The sequence below is a fragment of the Aspergillus viridinutans genome, assembly GCF_018404265.1.
Source record: "Aspergillus viridinutans IFM 47045 DNA, scaffold_13, whole genome shotgun sequence".
In the NCBI taxonomy this organism is placed as follows: Eukaryota; Fungi; Ascomycota; class Eurotiomycetes; order Eurotiales; family Aspergillaceae; genus Aspergillus; species Aspergillus viridinutans.
In genome coordinates, this window is record NW_025091229.1 from 51,725 (window position 1) to 71,463 (window position 19,739).

Genomic DNA, 19,739 nt, shown 5'->3' on the forward strand with positions numbered 1-19,739 from the left:
CGTCACACTGCACGATACCATACCCACCCTAGTGAGGTGCTATCTAGGACGTATCCTACCTTGCTGGGGACTTGGGAGGGATGTACGTTAATCTAATTGTGCATAGTACCTATGCTCCAGCAATGTAATTGTCACATACTATCTCACTACGCTATAGGTACTCTGTACAGGAATATGGGATCTCAAGTAGTGTACTTAGTGGTTAATATCACCGCCACCACCGCAATATTCGGCTCTTGGGCAATTGATCCGCATTTGGAGGGGCGTCGATAGTCGGAATTCCCAATCGCTGCAGCATGTACTTACACCCCCAGGACTCATTCTCTCCAGGCTGTGCAGGACCACAGGGTGGCTTTACCCTCCCGCCACCATACCGACCGGCTTCGTACGCCATCATGTGGCCGGCTGGAATTCCCGTGTTGGTCGGCGGATTCTGGCGGTACCACTGGTTGATGGCCATGATCTCGCCACAGGCGCCGAATTGATGCTGGTCCTCTCTCTCGACCGGGTGATAGTGCAGGAGTGAATGCAGATAGCGCTGACTATATGTCCATCGTTTGGGGTCGCCGCCGTCCTCTTGACTTTTCATGGACGAGGCGAAAATGACCATGTTGGTGTCCTTGACTGCAAAGGCGGTCATGACTGTGGGCTTGAAGGTACGCGGTCTATCATCTGTGGCCTTCGTTCGTGCTTTGTCCACCTGCTCCATATTCTGCCATGCGAATGCACAGATAGCGGGTTTTGTCCTCCAGACGGCGTTTGCGCCCCGCCCTCTCCGGTAGAGATTGGTGTCATAGTCAGTGCTCATTTCGAAGTATGCCATGTGGGCTACCTGCCGTAACTGCCTGTCACTCAATGGTTCCTCGAATTCCACGACGGAGCCCCACAAGTGCAGCCTGCCTCTGCCCTCTCCATAGATGTGCCGTGCGATTCCGAGCGAGGTTGTAGGTCGGAACTGGGTTTCTCCCAAAATATGGGCCAGTTGACGACTCGTACCGAGTCCTTGGGGCTCTTCTATTGTTCCCTTAGGATCCCACCGGTTCACTGGGTCATTTCCAACATAGCAGTACACATTGAGGCCGTCCAACACCCCCAGAGGATCCGATGACGTCCATCGGCCGATCCATGCAGCGTAGTAGCGGGCCTCGCAGTGGTACAAGCCCGTCTCCTGGGTGTCTCGTGGATATCCAGCAAACCGGTATTTGGCAGGACTGTCAACATCGCTCCGAGTGGCACGGAAGGTGGTCGGTCCGAACGGCGAGTATTCCTCCATGGAGATGACCTGTCCCAGATCGTCGACCTCAAGGCCGTCATCCAGTTGATAGCGGATCAACAGGAGCATCAGGAATCGGGAGCTGGCAGATGGTAACCCTCCCAAGCCGGTGGTGGCCTCTTCAACAAGCGCTAAAGGTGTCGACCCCCCATCATGGACCTGCACGGTTTTCTTCTGAGACTTGAGGGCGCCCTGGCTTCCCCCTGACGCCCCCGAGTACTCGCGGTAGATCTCGTAGCCTCCAAAACCACTGAGCGTGTATGTTTCCCGTAGCTTGCTCGCATCTTTCTTCTCTGCCGCGGCTCGCTCCGTGACCTTGCGCACCCGGACGCCGAGGGCATTGTAGACATAATAAGTGGTCTCGGGCACCCCCTGACGTATTCGCTGGGACGTGCTGACCCGGAGTTGCTCAAAGTGGTCCCAGCTGGCCTTCATTGTCCCCGGCATGGAAGTCATACAGCCCCGGGCATCGTAATAGTAGTTCTCCTCCGCCCCTCGGACCGTGGTTCGGCTGAGCCGGTTATTCTTGATCCCCGACGTCGGGTCTGTCAAGTTACTGGTTTCCGCGTAGAAATACGATCGTTTCCAGCCAGACACCCTGCTGTCCCCTGACTCATGCGTGAGCGAGCTGATGTTCCCGGCCGCATCGTACGCCACTGTCTCTGTATACTCGCACATCTGACTGCCGTTGCTGGGCACAGTCTGCTGTCCGTCGTATGCGGGGCCAGATGGGGTGAGAGAAGACCCCTGGCCGTCGATCTGCTCCCGTCCAGTCGATCTCACCAGCTGGCCGCGCGCATCATAGATATAATCGTTGACCGGTCGCACGACACTGTTGCGGAAAAAGACGTCTTGCTGGGCAGCGTCCTCACGGTACACCTGTCGTCCCATACAGTCGTGGGTGTATTGCAGATCGCGGAGGACCGCACCACCAGTCTTCCATGTTTTCTTGTGCACTTCTCGATTCGTCAACGGATCGTATTTATGTTGGGTTTGCACACCGTTGCCGTACTTGACAAGCTCTCTCTGGCCCATGGCATTGTAGGCGATGCTACTGAGGAAGGTCTCCTTGATGTCCGGACTACTTCCCCGAGCAAGACAAACTGACTGCAGCGAGCCGGCCACGTTGTATGTATTCTCAGTGATGCTCCCACCCACACCGATAATACGTAGAAGCTTGTTGCACGCATCGTACTCGGCCTGTTCGACATTAACCGTTTCCAAAGCCGGCCGGTCACGTCCTGCGGCCGACCAGTCGAGCGTCCCTTTGTAGTCCTCGGCAAAGGTCGTCTCTCGACGCACGCAGTTACCTTTGAAATCGTAGGCCGTGTTGGCCAACAGGCCGGCCTGATCCCAGGTACAGTAGTGCTGGGTGCGCAGGTTCTTCGCTGCAGCGTCGGGCTGGGTCTCTCCGTAGTCGTGCTGAATGATGAGGCACTCCGGTGTCCCGAGGGCGATTCCTTCCCGCAGCCAGACGTGGGTCAGTCGTCCAAGCTGATCGTACTGCATCCGCGTGCGCGTCGCCGGTTCACCATTATCGGGGTCCACTGTCCAGGCCAACCATCGACGACCCACGGCGTCTGGGCAGGACCAGGCCGGTCCATTGTCCATGCCAGCTGCGTAAAGGTCGCGGCCACAGAGATCCCTCTGGCTCCTTGTAACCTCGCGCGCTAGCGTGTCGAATGCCGCAGTGGCATTTCCGGCAACGTCTAGATGGAGGCGCGAAGTCTGACGCACCGGTGAACCCTCGCTGGTGACCCAGGAGATGGTACGGCCGGCAGCATCCACATGGTGTAGATCCGGAGTATCACTATAGACCTTGGACTTCTCTGCAGCGGCCTGGTCTTCTGCCGACGCCGTGGCAGCGCTGTGGGTTGCGTACCAGGTTGGCTGGTACCTCTCGCGGCCCATGGTTGCTGATACCAGACGGCCGATATCGGGATCAAGTGCCATATCCTCTATCAGGACATTGTCTCCGGCGTCTCTCTGCTTCACTGTCCAGGGGCCGAAGGTTGTCACCTGCCAGGTGTTGCCTGGGTGCAGTGTGGCAGCAGCCCGGTTTAGTCCTTCGAAGATAGTAATTGAACTTGGCGGGAGACTCTCCGGAGGGACTACACTGCGCCTGCAGTAGCGAGGGACGCTGTCGAGAGTCGGGAGGAAGACCAGGACGGGCTTATTCGCAATGGTGCTGTGGATGCTCCATCCTTCTCTTCTCCATCGTGCTGCACCATGACCTGAGTGCAGGACAGCAGACTGAATATTGTGACCGCGACCATCGGAGAAGGAGATGGAAATTGATATCTGGGTTGATGAAGAAGCATGTCGGTCTCGGCGGAGTTCACCTTGAAAGATGGGTGTCTCTGGTCCCCATTCCCGGTTATACACACGTCTCCAGGTCGCTGACCCAAGCAGCGTCGGCGCGGATGCGACTGGATCATTCATGAACGATAGAATATCCTCTCTACTCAGGTGGCTAGTGAAATCATCTAGTGTATCGCCGAGCCCTTCGCCGACTTTGCCCTGAATCGCTGCACCTATCGGGGTGCCAAAGCTATCAAATACGAGCAAGGTACGGTTTTGATTGGAATCTGTCAAGATGATGGGTTGTAAACTGACATAGTCGGGTTGATACGATTCGGCGTTGCCGACGCTGTCGACTGACCGGATCCTCAAGAGACAGTAGCGGTCGAGTTCCTCGGAGCTGACATTCCCGTACGGATCAATGGCGAACGTGGGCAGGTAGAAATGTGATCGTGCTTCTCTAAGCTCGGCGCCGGTATTCATGGCATCATCCGGGGAACAAAACCGGCTCCTTTGACTCGGAATCCACCAGCTGCCGTCGTTGTCGAGGTCTGCATAGGCACCGTCCTGCGCTGACCACCCGGCATGCAGGGAGGTTGGATCCTGGCTGTCTCCGAAGACTTGGAGTTTGAGCCCAGGCGTGACGGCAAGCTGATATGTCTGGTCGAGAGTCGAGTAGGCCTCGATCTTGCCCAATGCCAGACGTCCCGTCATGTCGGATGCACGGTAGTAGGAGCGGGTGTTTGAGATTAGGACCCTGTAGGAACCAGGAGACACAGCAGGACCGGGATCCTGTTCGTATGGAACCTCAGTAGCGTGCCTGAGCAATGCACAGTCATCAGCAGCCAGGGACTCAAAGGCAAAAAGTAACAAAGGAGGGTCCGGCGGCGAGACACCGCGGAGTCGATACGCCTTTTCTTCTGCCACCATGGGGAGGGCAAAGACGTCGTCCTCATCCAGAGGATTCGTCAGAGCGGACTCGGTATACTGGATGATCGTCTCCTGCTGGGCAGCCCTGGTTTGGTCGTCCAGATCGGGCGGAGGATTCAGTCTTCCATACTGGATCAAAACATGGGTCGTGGACTGTCCATATTCATTGATTGCAAGATCCATATCGTGCTCCATCCGAGCGTCTTGCAAATCAGAAGCGCCCGCGTACGTGATCTTGAGGGACTCCCGGTCTACGACTCGGAACCGCCCATGAGGCTGCTCGTAGACCACCGTGTCGGGCCTAGTGTGGCTACTACTTCTCGTTTACCCATGTAAGTACTCACTATTCAGCATGATTAGAGATGGGACGAGGTAGAACGCACGCTATGTCATTTATTGCCTGCTCCATGAGAACAGTGTAGCTGTGCTGAGTGACGAGGAGGGGGATCTGGTCGTTTTTTGATTGTTCATTCGCGTAAACTTCACAACGCAGGATCTTCCCCTTCATGGCCCGTCGAGACTCACGAACCTCGTCCGGAGAGACAGCGTCCTGAGGCAGATGGAACGGGGCAAGCTCAGGCACTCGTGCATTGCCATGGCCGAAGGCAGTTCCCAACGCCAACATTGGCGCCCCGGTATGGAACCAGGTACGTGAATGGCGAGTGGGTACATGCAGTCTTTTCAGACCAGGACCCGCGGCGAGATCCTCTTGATCCCAGACATCGACAAGGCCAAAGCCTCGGAACTCCCGCTCAGCACGGTCGTAGAAGCCGTCATGGTAGGCGTAGCGTGTGGTTTGCTTCGTCTCAGCCACCTGGTCTTCAATCGTATGGGCCGCCACGCAGACCACAGGGAAAGGCAGTTTCGTGTTCCACGCCTGGCTAGTGCCTTCGTCCTGAAGGTAGAAGTGGGTGGACGGGAGATATTTCAAGGTAACCTCCGCACCGACTCCGTTGGTGTATCTGGTCAACAGCCACGGCTTGGTCCCTCCCAGTAGATCGAGATAGTAGAGACGCGGAGACCCTTCCCCTGGGGCATGGGCCAGGGTCCAACAGAGACAAGGGAGCCCCCGCCCGAGGATGTCAACCACTTCAATACTCGCCAGCAGGCTAAGGTCCGGAACGACGGGGAGAGAGATGGCCTTGCTCCAGCTGTTTCCGCTCTGGTTGAAGTAGATCGCAGCGCCACCCCCAGGAATAAAGTGGACGAGATCCGCGCCCCCAGACCCGTTCACATCCATGAGTCGGACTTGGGATGCATTGAACTCGGGATACGAGCTCAGGATGGGGGCGTGATCCATCCGGACCATGGCGCCGAACCGGCCATGGCCCAGGTTCGGCCAGTAGACGATGTCCCCGGTACGCACATGCACGACATCGGTGAGCCCGTCGCCCGTCATATCGGCGAGTAAGACGGCTGCGGTTCCACCCTCATCTCTGGGGAGTAATGGGCCGGTCTGGATTCGCCCAGCTGCGAAGCCACTCGTGCCCAGGGATGGATACCACTGCAGGCGTCCGGAGCTATCTTGCATGAATTGGGCTCGGTCCTGGCGTCCGCTGCCGGCTAGATCAATGGAGTATGTGTGCAGTCCGCTGTCGTCTAGATCTGTAGGTACGCTTGGCAGGAGAACCCAGGGGCTCCATCCAGCGTCATCAGAGGGATTGCGCTCCGAGTACCCCTGTAATCGATGGTGTCCGTCAACGTCGACGGCCTGCAGAGACCCGTCATCAGCTAGGGAGGCGAAGAAGCCTGCTGGGTTGAGCAGGGAGCTGGGAACAGTAAGAAGGCGTTGAGGGGGGTGGAACGAAGCCGTCGAATTGCCATCGCGCGAGCTCTCGTTTCGCATGTACACCCACTCACCGGTAGAAAGCTGGGCAAGGAGACCAGGAGACCCTTCACCGTTCAGGTCCAGCCACTGTGTGCGCCGATTAGGATGGGCGTGCGGAAGATCGGGAAACTGCGACGTATCGACGGCCACCGGTTGTAAAGCCTCCCCAGAAGCTCCCGGCTGCAGTTCTGGCTGGCTGTATTCCATCTGCAGGGCAGGACGAGTCTCGTCCGTGTATTGATACCCGGCTCCCTCGGGGACCCGACGATGTCCGTGCCGTGTGATAGCGACCAGAGCTGACCCTGTTGCAGCCTCTTCGTAGGTCAAGACAGTTGACGCGACAAGAGAATCCTCGACACCGTCCTGGGAAAAGTTGTGAAAGAGCAACATGCGACGGCAGAGCCTGTACGTGCGCACCTCAAAGCCCGCAACGGAGGAGGAGAATGGATCTGCTCTGGCAGGCCAGGAAATCTGCTCGGATGGCTGGGGCAACGCCTGATCGTGATCGCCGTAGTCGAAGACCAGGGTGAACAGGTAATCAGTCGCATCCACAGGCACCGGCTGTACAGTCCAGGTGTCCAGGTCGCGATTCGGCTGTCGGTTCCCATACAGAACACGCTTGAGATACCTCCCTGCTGTACGACCAAGGGCAGAACGGTTCTGTTCATGGACGCAGGAGAGATCGACATTCGTAGAATCCTCGGCCTTGTATTGATAGGCGCAGCAATTGCCTTTCAAATCATACGAAGCACTGATATACCAGGTAAATATTCTCTCTGTGTTTTCGCAATCACAGATGCGCTCCTCCGCAGTCTTCCCATATTCCGTAATGAGCCCCGCCGCAGAGACGGTCCGCCAGAATTCATCTGTTGGATCGCTGCGGTTCGTCCAGCGTTCGATCCGAGCCTGGGAAGCGCCAAACTGCACCCTGGGTTTGTATTGACGCACCAGATAGCCGGCCGAATTGGTTGATGGGGACCCCTCGAGACATACCAGATCCTCCGCCCCAGCCATGACAAAGACGTCCTCGTCGTCATATCGGGGGACAGCCTTGCTTGTCTTGCGAGAGATACATGGCAGGGTCAGGGACCAGCCGAGTCCAAATGGACCATTTGCCGCATGAGAGCTATATGTCAATTCCAGTCCCGGAGTGGTGCCTGCGTCGCGTCCTGGGGATACATAGACTGGGACAGACAGAGAGGCAGCGCCGGTTGCAGCCTCAACACGTAATGGTGATGCTGCCTGCTGCACCGCCTGTCTGCCGGAGTCAGAAGAGGAAGCGAGCAGAGGAGGCATTAAGTTTTGCGAATGCGAAGTTGCAGCGAACATGGACGAGTCCCCTGCCCCTGGGGGTGCCTGGAGATGAGTCGGAAGCGACATGATCACCAATGTAGGGTGATCAGTAGATCGCAGAGAACGTCCTGAGGAGTTCGACTTTGTTTCTCTCTTTTTCTTCAGAAGTGCATGCGGAAGATGAAGCTATTCCGATTGCCCTCCCCAATGCCCAGTCCCATCCCCCATCATACACCGAGTTCGTTACCTCAATCACTGCCCCTCCTTCACTGCTTCCCCTCACCTTGTAATGGTCTAGATCTCCTTGTGGCTGGCTGAACCCCCTCCTCCATCCTCTCCGGTGATCATGTTGAAGTACTATGATTCGTGGAGGGGGTTTTTAACAGCCTTGCTCACAGGGGGCGGAGGAGAGATACACGGTGTATGGAATCCAGGGGGGGCAGTATTTTCCATGGCACGCTATGATTACAGCAGTTCGAACTGTTCCTAACTAGGCTTTCTCGTCACTCTCCCGTCTCGGGTGAGATTTAAGCGTGAACTAACTTGCCAATTAGTTAACTGCCTTGGATTTCGCCCCCACCCAAAAGGAGCCAAACGCTCGAGTGGCGCTCGAGTGCAGCTCCTGCAGAGCGGGGAATGTCCTGACAGCTCATCACGAAACTTTCCCAACGCCGAGAAGGATCAATCTTCATGCTTTACGAATCGCTTTGTTTGGCACTGTCAGAGCTCCGTCTGCTGCTCCCTCTAGGGTGCTTCAATTCTGGTTGCCACCTGGATAAGCTCAGGGAATAGTGATGCATGGGCAGATTCCGGGTGTGATTCGCGGACCAGGAGTTTTGCGCTACATCTGCTGCAGCAAAGGTGCAGCTGTGCAATTCGTTGTTTGGGGATGTAAATGACTAAATCATTACCGTATGAAGAGCGTCTGTACAGTGCTGTTACCCACCACCAACAAAATCAAACACAATAAGAAAAAGGGTTAGTTGGCATTCCGAAAGACAGGAAGGAGTCTTCTTGGAGGCAGTCTCCCCTTTGCATCTATCAAGTGGTATTGATTCTCTATCAATAATCCTGACGATGGCTGCCACGAACCCGGAGCTGCGTGCTCTCCTCTCAAGCAGCTTCCCTGGCCTCTCCTCTACCTTGGAACAGACATTCAGTGAGGCCCAGGGCAATGGAACGGATCTCTCACAAACACTACAGGCGCAAGCCAGGATCGAACCAGAGCGGTCGCGTGCGGACCAGCTGCTTTTCATCAGCCAGCTACTGTCCAGCACGAGCCAGCACCTAGGCCTCCTATCCCATCTGCTTGGTAACGCGGAGGTGGTTTGTCTACGCGATGTGGCGCTTCGATCATGCTCTTTTGAAACTACGGACTATCCTGCGGATGTCCTGCAGACCCTGCGTACCCGAATGTTGGGACTGGAGCCCACGGCGACCGTGTACGCCTTACTGGACCTCGACACATTCCCAGGAGAAACCGCCGTCCGGGCCGGAGCTGCAAAGACGCTCAAACAGTGGCTCGATGCTGGGTTTGATATCTCCCGGGACTCCGTACGTCGTCACCTCAAGGATCCGCAGTTCCTTGAGCTGGTCCCGCAACCGGACCAAGCCCGTGTGTCGGGCCTTATCGCAGTGTTGCAGTGCCTGCAGGCAATCGTCACCGATCCCCTGGACATTCCCCGGCTCATCCAGCGCTCCTTCTACTCGGCGGTGGCCATATCTCGCACCTCTCTCTCGTGGTTTGTCTCGGTGGTAGCAGATGCCGGCATCATCGCCGAGTCCGCCGAGCGCATCTACCACCAGGCATGCCGCATCCATCGGCGAAATGAACAGCTGTGGGTGACAGCGCTGCGAGCCAAGTCTGAGGTCCAGCTGGCCCCGACCACTCCTGCACAGGATCTGTGGCTGGCGCAACTCTCAGGGGCGGCCTCCAGCCCGACAGACGGCAAGATCAACATCGGGAACCTATTCCCCAGCGTGATGCAGATCAACGACTGCGCTGATTGCTCATCCATCACCAGCCCGGCGGCCTACTTTGTGAGCATGCTGCACCAGCTGACCAAGTGGCCTGTGGGCCGAGGGGCGCGGGACAAGTCGCTGCTGGACTTCCTGTTCGACCGTCGGCCGGATCTGGGCGAGTTGGAGCTGTCGTGCGCCAACACTAACGTTCTTCTACCTTATGTCGACCTGGTCCTCGAGGCCCTAGAGTGGGTTGTCAAGCATCCAGTCGTCCACAAGACGGACCCGCTCAAGGTGGACGAGCCATATAATATGGACGATTCCGACAACAGCGACGATGACAACGCGGAGCCTCGCCACGTTGACTACTCGGTCTACCAAGATACCATCCAACCCATGGTGTTCCCCCTGACGCAGTTTCCCTACAACCAGGCAATCGACAGCATCCGGAGCTTCCTGCGCGCCCTCGGTACCACTCGTGATGGTCTGGCGACGGCTCTTCGATCTGAACAGCGGCTGGCCTCGCTGGCCTCGCTGCCCAAGAACTCTCAGTCAGCGCTCAAAGCAGCTGCCGTACTGGACAGATTCAATGCTGCCGAGACCTTGGGACTCCAGCAGGAGGACTACGTGATCATCACCAAAGAAGCTATCCAGACACAGGACTTCCTAAACAGCTCATCAACGGCCGAGTATCACCGCCAGATCGGCCTGAAGTCTGCAGCCGCCTACTGGGGGTACCAGTCGACGAGTGAGATGCTCGCGACCGGTGACACATCCACGGGCCTGACTTTCATCAAAGCCCAGTTCCTCCCGCGCGCAGGTGTCACTTTCAGCCAGTTCCTGGCCCTCCTCGAGACCACCTATCTCGGAGGCCATCTAGTCATCGAGATGCCGAGCGGGGAGGAAGCCTTCTCAGGCAAGTTGGACGATATGCGGCTGCGTTACGTCCAGTCTCCTGGGGCTCATCCGGCGGGGCCATTGACCGAAGACATCTGTGATCGGCTGCAGGCCTTCCTGCGCCTGTGGAAGAAGCTGCAGTGGACCATCGAGGATACCGACGTTGCGATTACCGTTCTGTCCGGCAGCAGTAACACCATCACCCCAGACGTCGTCAGCGGACTAGCCGGCGTTCAGCAGCTGTCCGTCACAACCGGCCTCACGGTTGCAGAGCTGCTCCCGCTCTGGGGAGACATCCCGACGAAAGGACCCTCCTCGACGTACATGCGCCGCTTCATGAACCCCAGACTCGCGCCACATAACGCGGTATTCCGGGTCGGGGCCGATGGGAATCTCACCATGGCCGGCCAGGAGCTGTCCCGCGGTGCGGTGATCTTGCAGTCAGCCCTCGGTCTCACAGCGTCTGGGTTTGCCGCCGTCGAGGCCCAGGTCCCTAGCACGCTTTCGCTTGACAGCGTCTCGCAGGTCTACCGGATCTCCGTACTCTGCCGGCTACTGGAGATCGACGCAGAGCAGTACAACACGTTCCTCGTCCTCTACCCTGGGATTGACCCCTTTAAAACCCCGCAGGTGACGATCGAGTCTGTCCGGAGGTTCAAGGCTCTGACTTCTCTTGGTTGGACCCTGGACAGCCTGGCCTTTATTACGCAGGATCCGCTGCGCATGGGGATCACGGATGTCATGGGCGTCACCGTTGAGGAGGTGGTGTCCACCGTGGTTGAGATCATCGCCAGCAACACGGGCCCAGGACTCGGCAGCGATGAGGACTGGAAGGCCAAGCAGGCGCCCAAGATGAAGCTCTTGAGCATCTGTCAGATTCTGCAACCTTTGTTCCCCGATCTCAATGCTGAGATCCTACAGTTCATGCTCTCTGTTGTACTCACTGTGGATGGGCAACATCCGGCCCTGCACAACCTGTGCCAGCTGACACTGCCCGACATTAGTCATCCGGATTTCACGGGCTATTTTATCCCCCCAACGACCGGTATGTATAGCTTTGTCACAACCCAGGCAGGTTCTACCCAGACTTTGTCCGTCGACGGCGTCCGGGTGGCCTTTGAGCGGGATCCCAAGGACGACACCCGGTACATAACGCCGCCACGACGACTACTCAACGGCCAGGTATATGCCTTTGCATGGAGCGGGACCCTTGCGACCGACCTCCAGTGGATAACAGCGCTGGAGAAGGCAGCAGCCTTCACCCCGAACCTAGTGATTAACCTGGCTGCCGTCAAGACGGCCAGCGTGATCCTGGTGAGCCTCTCGCAGGTGGCGCTCCTCGTGCACAGCTACCGACTGGACGTTGAAGAGGTCCATTATCTGCACTCGGACAGGATCAACTTTGTCTTCCAGCCGCCGAGCGTGGCCGAGCTTGAGGAACTGCAGGTGTACACCAACCTGCGCGACTCCCTGCCCGCGTCCAAGGACCGCCCTTCAACTTCGGCACTCCTGGACTTTCGCAAATGGCTGGCGAGCCCAGATGATGTAAAGACACTTGTTCCTCGGCTGGCTCGACTGGGTCGCTGGGATGAGGCCCTGGTCCAAGCGGTCCGCGATGCTCACTACAAGGGGCTTGATGATGCCGCTGTGGTCCAGCGCATGGTGCAGGACGACCTTCATGCTCTTGAGCGCATCCGGGGAGCCATAACTGCAGCCTCACCGCTCCTGACAATCCCGGCCGTCTCGGCGGAGCTCCTGTACAGTCTCGCAGCTCCTGCCTCAAAGCCAAACGAGATCCCCACAGGGGACTTCTCCAACGCAGAGCAGCTCCGGCTGGCAATCTACGCCCGGCGGACAAACTCTCTGCAGGCAGCGAACGACCAGCTGCGCGAGAACCAGCGGGCGGCGCTGGTGGAGTACCTGCTACAGCAGGAGCCCATCCGCGCACGTGGGCTCACGGACGCCGATGCGCTGTACGAACACTTCCTGATCGATGTGCAGATGGGTTCGGGTATGAAGACATCGCGGTTGAAGCAGGCCATCTCAACCGTGCAGCTGTACGTGCAGCGGTGCATGCTGGGCCTCGAGCGCGACTACGGGGTGGCCAGCACCTCGGTCAACCGCGACGACTGGGATTACATGCTGCGCTATCAGCTGTGGGAGGCTAATCGAAAGGCGTTTCTCTACCCAGAGAACTGGATCGATCCAACGCTGCGGGATGACAAGAGTGAGCAGTTCCGGGCATTTGAGTCGACGGTGCTCCGCACGAAGCTGACACCCGACTCGATCGAGAACGCACTCAAGACGTACATCTACGCCGTGGATGAGGTCGCAAACCTGGAGCCGCTGACGTACCTGTGGGAGCGCAAGCCGATAAAGGAGGGAGTCAGCTCCGAGGATGCTGACCTGGGCGGCGTGCATCTCTTCGCCCGCACGCGCGCAACACCCTACCGCTACTTCTACCGGTGGCTGGCCTTCCGTGGACCCTACACTGATTACTTCACTTTCTGGAAGCCATGGACCAAGCTGGATGTTGGCATCATCCCTCAGGATGTTGATATCAACGGCCGCAAGCTGGCGCGCCCAGGAACCTACCTGATCCCCACGGTCTTCCGCGGTCGTCTGTATCTCTTTCTGCCACATCTGATACTCAAGACAGTACAGAGCGATGCTGACAGCCAAGACGACTTCCAGAGCATGGGTAACAAGAAACCCAGTGACGTGAAGTCAAGCAGCTACTGGGAGCTCTCGATGGGCTGGACCGAGCTACGCAATGGCAAATGGGCACCCAAACAGGTCTCTCAGCAGGTGCTCGAGATCACTGATGCTGTCTTGCCTCACGTTGGCTGCTTTCGATTCTGGACCGACAAGCGCACCGTGCAGTCGGTCTTCGACAACGAGACTTTTGACCTCCTCACCATTGAGGTCGAGCGATTCGACCAAGATTCGAAATCCTCCGGTCTCGATGGCTGTACAGCGCTTCCACTGGGCCAGTGGGAGTTGCGTGGACATACCCTCATCCTGAATGATAAGAACAAAGACTCCTCAGGCAAAAAGACCCTGCCAACAGACTTTATGCGCCTTTCCTGGCATGTTGAAGATGACAGCGACCAGACGGTCCCGCCCAAGAAGTACACCATTGACCACCACGGCAAGAGCGACACTCGCGTGTATCTCACTTGCACGGACCCCCCCAACGAATCCGCCGAGTACAGCTGGACTCTGTCCCTTGACGAGCTTAACTGGGACCGGCCCACGGGCCTGCTGCTGACTGTCTCGAGTGGGGGCGACTCCCAGAGCCGGTTTGGCTATCCGCAGTACACTGATGGCCCGGTCAAGTATGAGGACGAGATCGACACGGCGCTCATGTCAAGCGTAGTTTCACCCGTGCTCATGGAGAAGGCCACTCTAGGCTCAGGTTTCCGAGACATCTTCCAGACGCTCTCTGATCTGAATGACAGTTACTATGAGTTTGGATTTGGCCTCTCGGGCAACGTCTACCATGAGCTTGCCACTCCCGCTGCGCTGTACTCATGGGAGACCGGCGTGCATGCTGTGAGTCTGCTGATGGAGCGTCTGCAGTCAACGGGCCAATATGAGCTAGCTCTGACCATCGCCCGGTGTGCCTTTGACCCCACAATTGAGGGTACAGACCTTACTCGCTGCTGGCTCTTCCCACCTTTCCGCGATGAGAACACAACGCAGCTGCCCTCGGAAAATCTAGGGTCGACGCAGCAGGACCACCTGACGCTCGCTGAGTGGAGTGCAGACCGCGCCAGTGTGCATGCGGCCGCCCGGGGCCACCCAATTGCGTACATGAAGCGGCTGGCCATGAAGTACATTGAGATCCTGCTGGATGCCGGCGACGCGTGGTTCCGTCAGAACACGCTTGAGGTCTTGCCTCTGGCCATGCAACGGTACATTGAGGCCTCGCATGTCTTTGGTGCGGCACCTGTGCCCGTGCCTTCCCTGGGCAAGCGCAAGACAACCACCTACAATGACCTGGCCAAAACGGACCTTGAGACAACCCCGAACCCGGATGTCAAACTTGAGCTGGATTTCCCCTTCCAGTCTGACCCGGGCGATCGGGGCCAGCCGCTCGCGCGGCTCGACCAGAATTCCATGCCCTACATTGAGACCGGGTACTTTTGTGTGCCTGCCAACTCGGAATTCCTTGCTCTGCGACAGCGCATCGACGACCGGTTGTTCAAGATCCGGAACAACATGGACCTCTACGGGAATGTGCAGGATCGCGCCCTCTTTGAGCCCCCACTGGACCCTGGCCAGTTGATGCGGGCCCTGGCATCGGGGATCAGCCCATCGGGCTTTGCGGCTGATCTGGCTAGTCCTATGCCTAAGTACCGGTTCCGGGCCCTACTAGAGCAGGCGCGTCGACTGGCGGATGAGCTGAGGGCGATGGAGGCCCTGATTATTGGAATCCGCGAGAAGAAGGACGCTGAAGCCCTGTTTGCGCTCACGACCAGCCAGCGCCAGGCCGTGCAGCGCCTCGTCCTGGAAACAAAACAGCTGGAGAAGGACGAGGCAAACAAGGCAATCAAGGCCCTGCAGGAGACCCGTCTCATGCACGAAACCCGGCTGCGGTTCTACCTCGCGCTGACAGGCGACAGCAAGAGCCACCAAATCCCCAATGAAAACACTGGGTGGGAGGATATACCCCAGATGATCGACGCGCCCTCTACCGACGACCTCCGCCTGAACCCTAATGAGCGGCTGGAGATTGAGGACGCCCATACGGCCATGGCCCTGGGCCAGGGCGCGGCGTCGCTCGACACAGTGGCAGCGGGCCTCCTGGTCGTCCCGCAGCTCCAGATCAACGCCCAGCCGCTGGGCGTTGGCATGTCTACAGAGATTGGCACGGGCATCGTCGCTCGGGCCCTGCAGGCGACCGCGAGCGGGATCCGCCAGTGGAGTGACATCAAGCGCGAAGAGGGCATTGTGGCCGGGCGAACAGGGCAGCTGATCCGCCAGCTGCAGGAGCGCCGCCAGATGGCCAACCAGGCGGGGCGCGAGATCAAGATCGTCGACCGGCAGATTGACGTACAGAAGGCGATTAGCAAGCGGGTCGACAGCGAGATCAAGGCCCTGCAGCAGAGGATTGATGACACCAGCGAGGTTCAGCAATGGCTGCAGTCTAAGTACACCAACGAAGAGCTGTACGGCTGGCTTGACAACCAGTACAGCAGCCTCTATCAGGACACCTACCGTCTCGCGGCCGACATGGCGCAGCGGGTGCAAAAGGCCTACAGCTTCGAGAACCCGATGGACGGCGCCTCCTACCTGCGGCAGACCGGGGCTGGATACTGGGATAGCAGTCGAGATGGTCTGTTGGCCGGAGCCACGCTGGGCCTTGATCTTGACCGCATTGAAACCGCGTATATGAACTGTCAGCCCTTTGACATGGAGATGGAGAAGAAGATTTCCCTCCGACAGCTGGATCCTACTGCTCTGCTAGTCCTTCGAGATAAGGCGTGTGTCAAGTTCACCCTTCCAGAGGTATCTATACCATATCCATCTCTCTGTGTTTGTATATAAGCTAACTGAGCAGCTCCTATTTGACGTCGACTTCCCCGGCCATTTCTGCCGCCGGATTGTCTCTGTCGGGGTACAGATCTCCTGCATCGCCGGCCCCTTTGAGAACCTCAACTGTACACTGACCCTGATCTCGCACTCCTACCGCGTCAAGGACGACGCCACCACTGTGAAGGAGTACACCAACGGGGAGGGCTTCCGCCAGGACACGGTCCCTATCGGTGCCATTGCGGTGACAGCCGGTCAGTCCGACAGCCGCCAGTTTAACCCTGCCTTCCAGGGGGAGAGGTACCTGCCCTTCGAAGGCGCCGGTGCTCTCTCGAACTGGCAGCTGGATCTCCCTAATCCCATCCGCCAGTTCGATTACCAGACCATTGGCGACGTCATCCTCCAGCTCCGCTACACGTCCCTCCGCAGCACCAAGCCCAAGTTCAAGAGCGCCGCCAGTGATGCCACGATCCAGCAGCTGAAATCTGCGACCACTAGTCCCTTGCCCTGCACCCTCATCGACCTCACCACCGACTACGCCAGTGGCTGGATCCGATTCCGGGACCAGCTGGGCACTGGCACGGGCGCATCTGTCGGCATGACTCTGGCCGGCATAGGGCGTCTGCTGCCCTTCTGGACCCGAGCGACACCCAATTCGACCATCATCGTGCAGAAAATCTCGCTGTACATGAGCCCGTCTGAGGGGCTGGGTCAACTAGCGAATATCCTCAGTATCAAGGAATTCGGCTCACTGAAGTGGAGCAGCGACCAGGGGTCCTTCACAGGCTGTCTAGTGCTGACAGCGGACAAGATCAGCAAGCCCTTGCCACAGACATGGACTGTACAGGTCAACAATGACCAGGCCAAGTATCAGATCGGAAGGATGTGGCTGACAGTTGGGTACACTGTGGACTACAAATAGTGGTAGATTAGATGAGTCTACTCCACGCAAGGAAGATCAGATTAGCGCAGAGCGAGGACGCCATGGATGATGACTTACAACTCTTCCTGAGCAATGTTCCCGCTGTCACAAGCAAGGTTGCTTATGCCTACTTCATTTGCGTTTGCGAAATAGCTTTTTCATAGTACAGAATAACGAGGAAAGAAGAGGGGAGGAAATTTAGTATTACCAGGCAGCAATATTAACATATCAAAGTTAATATATAGACTAATTCATCACAGAACTCCTTCCTTACAATAACTAGGTACTTCCTTAGCTTAGATTAGAAGTATTATAAGGTTCTCCTAGGGTTTGAGCTAATGAATATTCATTATATAGGTAATAACCTTGCATAGAAGGTAGTATTAGTACTTAAATTAGTCTACCTTTAGTATTATATTATAGTAGTTATAATAGATAATACTATAAATAATGTAATAATAATAGATACTATTATTTATAAGCTTTAGAAGGAGCTTTAGTCTCCTTAGATTATAGAAATACTCTAGGACTTATTAATTACTAAAGTAGTTAACTTCTAGATTTATATTCCCTATCTTACTTATATCCTATAACTTACTATAAAGAAACTCTTTACTTTCCTAAAGGTTAAAGCTATAAATGATAAGATTATAATAGTCTAGGATTTAAGTAACTAATATATTTATTTAGATAGATTTGCAGCTATACTTAAGAAGGTATATAACTCTAACTTAGGTTAGAATCTATACTAATAATATATATTATTAGATTTAAAAATTTACTTAATTTATTAATATAAGCCCTATCTAGTATTAAACCTTTTATAACCTCCCTTCTAATCCTAGATTACTTAGCCTTTAATAGGACTGCAAAACTTAATAGAACTTAATAGGGTGGTTATTTTCACGGGTTGGGCCTAGAGTTGCATTTGGTGTGAGTTCAGGTGAGTTTAAAACCAGTTGGCACCGAACTGCTGCGATTTTGAGTTCAAATTTTAGAACCTGCAGCTAACCCGGATCCAATCCAGGTTAGTGGTGGTTTCACCGCAAAAACCCACTACTAGGCCTAGCTAGGCCTAGCTAGGCCCCTACTAACTAACCATGGTTAGATTTAGTTCAATTTCAAGTTAGTTAAACCGCTACCCCTTAGTAAATTTTGATAGTTTTTGAATTTCAATGCCTCATCGAATGCCATATTATCTATCATAATATCACTATGCTAATTAAAAATTATCATTTTTATATGAAATATATCATAATTATCATCATACTAATCTATATCTAAAATTTTAATTCAATATCTATAGGGCTGAATGGGGGGTGGTTAAAAAAATTATTTTTAAACTATAGTGGTTATTAACTATTAGTTATATATATATATATATCTACACCACTTTCATACCACCCCATGATGAAAATGATTATTCCTCTATATCTTAGCAACCACTAGGTATTTTAAATTAATATTTATATCACTAGATAGCCCCTGATCCGGGCTATCTAGTGATATCAAAATTATTAGTGAAATACTAGAAATTAGTGATTTCTATCTAAAATGGATTGGGCGGTTTCACCTAATCCGCAAAAACCGCAGAAATCAAAACTAACAGTTTTCACTGAACCCGAATCAGGCCCGGGGTAGGGAACTTAAACCCAAAGCAATTCCCTAGGCTAGGCCCTGAGCCCAACCCACTGCGGGTTCGGTGAGGGTTGGATTCGATTTTTGCGGTTCGGTTATGCAACTCTAGTTGGGCCGGGTTCCCCTATCTTTAGAACCCAGCCCATAACCCAGCGGGTTCTAGGGTAGTGAACCTAAATAGAACCCAAAGAGCCCAAAAATCATTCTCCACCTGCCTAATCTAGTTAGTATGTATTTAATTTTTTAATACCATACTAGCATCTAGTATATATATATATATATAATATGATTATATATATAAATATAGCATATTAGTATAGAATCTACTGTATTCTAATTACTAGGTATTATAATTAAAACCCATTTTTAGAACCTGAACCCTAGATGGGTTCTAATTCTAGAACCCAACCGGCCCATGGGCCCTAGAACCTGAACCCGAACCCGGCCCATGGCGGGTTCGGGCTGGTTTGGGTTTGGGTTCTTAGGTTGGGTTTAACCACTCTAGAACTTAATATATCTTATACTATAATATACTATCAAGCTTCACCCTAATCTAGCTAAGTTTATAGAAAAGTAGGAGAATAAAGATATTATATATCTTCTTCCTTCTTATACTAAGTGATAGTAGATTAAATACCTACTTTAGCTTACTTATCTATTTTTTATATTTACTCTTACCTTATCCTAGTTTAATAGACCTACTATCTAGGCTGGCTGTTGGGAAGGGAAATCCCATGGGAAATTCCCTCCCTTTGGGAAATGGGAATCCCATATTAATTTCCCATCCCATTTTGGGATTCCCATGGGATTTCCCTAGCCTATCTAAATGGGATGGGCTCCCAGATCCTATAGTAAAAATAGGATGGGAAATTATATGGGATTTCCCATATTATTAGGGAATCTCATTTATCTAAGGGTTAGGGAAATGGGAATCCCATTTATCTAAGGGTTAGGGAAATGGGAATCCCATTTATCTAAGGGATTAGGATGGGATTCCTATGACTAGGGGTAAAATGGGAGGGGAACTAGCAGTGGGAATTCCCATTCCCTTCCCTTCCCTTCCCAACGGCCAGCCTAGCAAAGAGCCTGTTATCTAAACTAGGCTTTGGTATATTAATATATACTAGCATTAGCTACAGCAAGAGGTCTAATTAGGC

The 19,739-nt window shown here is 54.7% G+C and overlaps 2 protein-coding genes across 2 annotated transcripts; one reads left to right on the forward strand and one right to left on the reverse strand.

The window, feature by feature from the left end:
• Window positions 1-208: 208 nt before the first annotated feature.
• Window positions 209-7,712, reverse strand: Aspvir_002785 (uncharacterized protein; the record flags this gene model as incomplete). Its single annotated transcript, XM_043274381.1, has 2 exons — window positions 209-4,817; window positions 4,888-7,712. The coding sequence occupies 2 exons, from the start codon at window positions 7,710-7,712 to the stop codon at window positions 209-211; spliced, it is 7,434 nt and encodes a 2,477-aa protein (XP_043130316.1).
• A 990-nt stretch (window positions 7,713-8,702) lies between these two features.
• On the forward strand, window positions 8,703-16,944 carry Aspvir_002786 (uncharacterized protein; the record flags this gene model as incomplete). The annotated part of the gene is made up of 2 exons (XM_043274382.1): window positions 8,703-15,998; window positions 16,051-16,944. 2 exons carry the CDS (start codon window positions 8,703-8,705, stop codon window positions 16,942-16,944), a joined length of 8,190 nt encoding a protein of 2,729 aa, XP_043130317.1.
• Window positions 16,945-19,739: the final 2,795 nt, after the last annotated feature.